Below are 6000 nucleotides of genomic sequence, written 5' to 3'. Positions count from 1 at the left end.
TGACCAAAAAGACTAAAACACATGAACACTTTAACACAGTGGAGACAGAGCTGACTTCCAAAATGATTTGGTGACCCCCAGAAATCATCTTGTGACCCCATTTGGGGTCCCGTCCCCAAGGTTGAGAACAGCTGATCTACTCTAGTAGACTATGGATAAGTACCTCATACAACCTCACCCAAAAAATTTGAACTGTCACTTTAACGCTCCAAGGTGGAGCCTTTGGACTATAACATGAGAGTGCAGTTTCAGTGCAGAGAGAAAGTCGGGGTTAGTCAGAGTGAAGCTTTGTTGGTGGGCTCCTCTCACTAAGTGCCATGAAAGTGGTATTATGTGGTAGTGCGGTGGAGTGGATGCTGGTGGTGCACTAAGGCTCTGTGGCCTGCTTCACCCCCAAATGTCTCTCCATCGCTGCCTATCCTGCCTGGCATTATTTCTTCATTCTTTTTGTCCGATATGATTTCTCCTCCTTCCATCCTCCTGTCCTCTCTCTTCTTGTTTGAACCATCTCTCTCTCTTTCTCTGGCCCTTGTCTCTGCCTCTCTCGCCCCTTCACTCTCCCTCAGTGTCCAGAAGAAAGGGGTGGTGCATTCCAAAAGCCTGGAGACCATTCCCCTCTTTCAGCCAGTGGCCCACAGAGTGACAGAGGAATTAGAATAAGAATAGCTGTCCATTCACCCCAGTGCCCCAGTGACGAGCTGGAGGGAGCGAGGGAGGGCAAAAAAACGGAGGGAGCCGAAGGGAGGAGAGGAATGAAGGGGGGGTCCCGCACGCCGTGTTCCCATTGGCCGGCGGTGTTCCCTCTGTTTTTACATCGCTGCCGTCAGTTGTGCTTTCAAGTTTGTTTTACACATTCTGGCGCACATACACACCACACATGTGCATGCACGCGTAAATATACACATTGGGGTTCAGGGCCCGCACACGTGCACACTCGGACACGGGACTCTACGCACACACATACACACACACTGTCAGACGAAAGTGGGAGACAGAGTGAGTAATCCTGACCACGCAGTGCAGAGGAGAGTGAGGTGACCTGTGGCTGTGTGAGTATGAAGCTACAATCAGTTATTGCTAATCTTGGCATGATCAAAATATACTTTTACTGCATGTTTTCACTAGAGCTGAGACTCTTTCTATATTGTGTTTTTTGGGGATTCGTCTTTTGGTGAAGATGTTGGATTAAGATGTGTCCACTGCTGTAGGTCACCTTTGGCTAAACTGTAAGCTCTTTTAACTATGCAGCTGTTAAATTTTAACAATGGAGTCCTAGTTTAACAGTGCAGCAAGTTTTTTTTTCAGTTCTGTAGTAAATGGCTTGTGGCATATGCTTATTATATGCTTTATGTTGTGATAATTCTAGCTCATCATGATTATAAATATACATGTCTTCAAGGGGCTTTTAGATCTTATTACCTCAACAACAACATACAACATACAACAACATAGGAAGGTTGTTATATTGTAACATTCTTGTTGTAAATCATTTTCCAGTCCCTTCATCTCAGACTGGAGTTGACTTTACCACCTTATCTTAACTACTCTATAAGGGCTGTGGTGGATGGAAAGATGGATTCATACACACTCAAACCTCAACCTCAAATACCTATCACCATTCACTACCCACTACAAAACTTTACATAGGTTAACATTTTGACTTTTAGATAAAACGACAGTTTTGGCAAATGTAGTTGTTGGCTAGTATGAGTCCTGTCAATCATTTTGTGGCTGGTTCCAAGCTTGTGTTTTTTAAATTTGGATGAACAATTTTTCTTCCCTTGCTCTAAATCTAAAAAAGTTGTTTTGAAAATCTCACAGTGTATGACACAGCAATTTATTTTACTTGTGTTCTTTTCAACAGATTTATATATTTGGAATGTAAATTATAGTATAAAAACACGAACACAAAAATTAGTCTTTTGTTGCACTGTGAGTTTATGTCACAAGCAAGATTGCAGTATCTTAAAGACATATTATGCAGGACCTGTGTTTTACTGTTTGTAAACACAACATGGCCCCTCCTACCTGGCTTGACAAAAATGAAAGCAAACCCCAGATTCACCATCATTTTTGAATGAGCTCTGTCCAATTTACTTTTTACCTCGCAATACCTGGTGGAGTAGGGGTAGGGTTGTGCAAAATTGTTTTTGTTTTTTGAACTACTGTAGTTTTGATTGTGTTTTAGCCACATGCTAGATATAAGATCATACGCTCTGTCTTTGTCTGCTGCCATTTTCTCACAAATGTCTGAATAGTTCTGCACATGTGCAACTCTTTTCAGAGATGAGAAGGAAGTGAGAAAGCTCAACTCCCAGCTACTTCCATCAGCAGATCCACAAAAAACGATGTACTGTATTATTGAAACTGTTTATTTAAGTGAACATAAATACTGTACAACAACAGGAGTACCTTTAAAAAAACCCTCCATAAAGTGCACATTTAAATAAAAAATGTCTTAAATAAAAATAGCATATGAAATAAAATAGGCCAATCTTTTCCTGAAATAAATATATTTATATGATTAAAGAACAACGAACATTACAAGAGAACTAAATATGACAAACCCTAGTAAGGGCAGCATTTATATATAAAGAAAGAAAGAAAAATTTAACTATATTGATATATGCAATATGGTTTAATTCCATATCACATTTAAAAATATATCAATATATTTTTTATGTTGATATATATCGCCCAGCCCTACCTTGCAGTCAGACAGCCCTGTCTGAAGGAAAAACGAAGCCATTATATTACAGACATAACAATTTTCCAAATTTACTGTTCAGTCCAGACCCTGATTTTTAAGCCAGGATTCCGGCATTTAAAAATATATTGATTTATTTTTTAATTGATATATCGCCCAGCCCTACAATGTACTTATTTCTTTCGTACTAGTTGCCTGATTTGGAAATTGAATTGCAAGATCTACTAACCCAACATGGCATTTTACTTGCCCCAGGCAATCAGGCAATCTTTACTGTTGAGCCCTGTTATTGTTATAGATGCAGTCAACAACTTAATACACGTGTAAATCTGTTGAAGGGAGTGTTGAGACGTTGTGGGGTCCCTCCTCTGTGCCGCTGCCTTTGACAGTGTGAGCGTGGGGCCGCATTGACCTCTCTCTGCCAAGCTGAGTGTGAAAAATGCTTTCCAACAGAGACCTGCTTTAGATCATAAACCTGGATTAGCGAGTGAGGTTAAGCTATTTGAGAAATTCTATAAAACTGAGGACATTTGATTTGTCATTTGCAGACAACAAAGCACTTTTCTTTCTGACTTGAATAGCTTGTTTAAATGGTAAAAGCAATCCTGACTGTGAAGTCACTCTTTTGATTTAGCCTGTCCTCTTTCCTTCCTCTAACCTTTATTACATTTGTCTCAGAGGTTGCATTGGTTTAGTGTGTGACATGAACAATGTGAGTTCTCACCTACACACACATAGGCAGTGGTCTGTCCTATTCAGTGAGCAGATGTCTATGTTTGTGAAGCTTAAGTATACAGTAGGCCTTTTCTCTCCCCGGAGTCACAACATAATAGAGAACCACTGTAATGTAATACTAGAGTGGCATTTTGAAGTTGTAGTCCGTGAGTTTTTTTCCTTTTATCCTGCTTTGTGTAGTGTTCTAGCTAGAGATGCACAATATATATGAATAGTTATAGAACATGTTTTATTTTATTATATGATATATTGCCTGCTTCTCATGGCTGATACAAGGCAGGTTTATTTGCATCTTTCAGCAACAGGGCAATTCAAAGTGCTTTACACAAAACATTAAAAGCATTTAAAAGAGACATATGTAGAATCACAACAACAACAACAACAACAATTCTGACTCTTCAAATGTACCTTTATTTTTACTTATAAAGTACATCACAAGTACTTCACAAATACACTTTGGCTTTTAAAGTGCATTTTCACTGAACATTAAAATTGAATAAAGTTAGACATGTCACTGTATTGAATACAAAATACAGGTTTTATTCAGTAGAACCCAAAGCCTATGGCTGCTTAGTCTGCAGATATATGAAATGCATTGATGATAATATGTCAAATCAGACATGTTGATATATTGAATGCAAGTAATTCATCAAAAAGTAAAGTGCATCCCTTAAGAATAATATAACCAAAGCCTATGGCTGGGCGAGACAGAGGAGAAGACATGAAGCAAAGGGACTTTCCTGCGACAAAGAGCCAATGGGACACCCCATTTTTCTTGAAGATTTGTTGTGTTAAAACTCTCAGGAACATGCATTGCAAATTACATTACGTATGCCTAGGTTGTTCTCTTTTTATTTAATTGTGTTGTCATTGTCTCTGTGTGTAATGCTGCTGCTACACTGTAGTTTCCCAGCTTGGGATAAATAAAGTCTGTCTGTCTGTCTGTCTATCTATCTATCTATCTATCTATCTATCTATCTATCTATCTATCTATCTATCTATCTATCTATCTATCTATCTATCTATCTATCTATCTATCTATCTATCTATCTATCTATCTATCTATCTATCTATCTATCTATCTATCTATCGTCGTCCACTGAATCTGTGAGAAACGTCTAAACCATTGAGAGAGACATGTTTGACTCTCTCGTCAACGTGCCTATGTACTTGTAATTTTTCTTCTTGTGTTTAATAATTTGTGTTCATTGTTGGATTGCAAACCTACTTTGAGATGCATAGTTCCACCAACTGCAGTTTCTGGTAGTTTTGCTGGAAAAAAAACAAATGCACTAACTGTGATGACCTGGGTTGTTTATGAGGGGTTTCACTTGATGAAGTTTTTAAAGATGTTTTATTAATTTCTTTGTCACACTCTCAAATACTTTGTGTCTGTTCGTTACAGCTAGAGAGACAGCCTGGTGTCCAAACGTTGAGGCATCATGATGCCCATCATGGCTGTGTATCTGAGCCTCCTCATGCTGGGTGAGTAGAAGATCAGTTTTGTCTTTGTCTGTCTTTGGTTTTTCAGCTATATCTCATTTAGGCCAAGATCATCTGAAAATGAGGCTTTGGTATAGTGTCAGCGACGTAATCAGCAGAGTAACAGGTGTCCAAATTGCTTGAATACAATTGGATGTTGGCCATTAGACTGCATTTTAACCTCATGATATGAATAATAACAAACAGCTATGTTACTGTGAGGTCACAATGTCACAAATATGTTTAATAGACTTTAAATTAGGGCTGGGCAATATGGACCAAAAGTCATATCCCGATATATTTAGAATGAATATCGATATACGATATATATCCCGATATTTTTATCGCAAAGTGAGAGCAAATCAAGTCAAAGTCAAAGCCAAATATGACATGTCACAAGTAGTTTTATTGAAAAACTTTTTATTTAAGTGAACATAAATACCGCATAACAACAGGGGTAATTTTTTTTCAAATCAAAGCTTCATAAAGTGCACATTTAAATTAAAAAAAAAATATATCTAATATAAATAGCCTATGAAATAAAATAGGCCAATCTTTTTCTGAAATAAATATAATTATATGAGAAAAGAATAACGAACATTACAAATAACTAAATATTACAAACCCTACTAAGGGCAGCATTTATATATAAAGAAAGAAAAAAATGGATTTGGAATTTGAACTGTATCGATATATGCAATATGGTCTAATTACATATCACATTTAAAAATCAATATATCTTTTATATCAATATATCGCCCAGCCCTACTTAAATGCCAATGTACAAGGACTAGGACATAAGCACAACATAACACAATTCTAACTGCTTCTGTCCATCTGATTGGTCTTCACAATCAGCAGATGGTTTTAATAGCTGTTTTGCTTTTGAAATAATTCTGAAATAATATATCTGCCGTCATAAAAATCATCTGGCTTGTCCATCTCGTTATCTCACCACAAACAAACAGCACCAGAGTCAACTTGGAGGCAGACTGCTCCTTTCTTAGTGGTCGGTCTCAGTCAAGAATGCATTGTGGCTTTTCAACATAAACTTCCATCTTCACAGGAAGTGGTTA

At 37.7% G+C, this 6000-nt stretch overlaps 1 protein-coding gene across 1 annotated transcript in view; it reads left to right on the top strand.

The window, feature by feature from the left end:
* Positions 1-762: 762 nt before the first annotated feature.
* Positions 763-6000, top strand: part of lamb2l (laminin, beta 2-like) — a 99238-nt gene continuing 94000 nt past the window's right edge. Inside the window, exons 1-2 of the mRNA XM_059333102.1 lie at positions 763-1049; positions 4848-4927. Coding sequence (XP_059189085.1) covers positions 4885-4927 — 43 coding nt within the window. The 5' untranslated portion in view covers positions 763-1049; positions 4848-4884. The remainder of the gene's footprint in view (positions 1050-4847; positions 4928-6000) is intronic.

This window comes from Centropristis striata, chromosome 5, assembly GCF_030273125.1.
Source record: "Centropristis striata isolate RG_2023a ecotype Rhode Island chromosome 5, C.striata_1.0, whole genome shotgun sequence".
Lineage (NCBI taxonomy): Eukaryota > Metazoa > Chordata > Actinopteri > Perciformes > Serranidae > Centropristis > Centropristis striata.
Note: the sequence above shows the minus strand (reverse complement) of the source record. Positions and strands in the feature narration are given on the sequence as shown.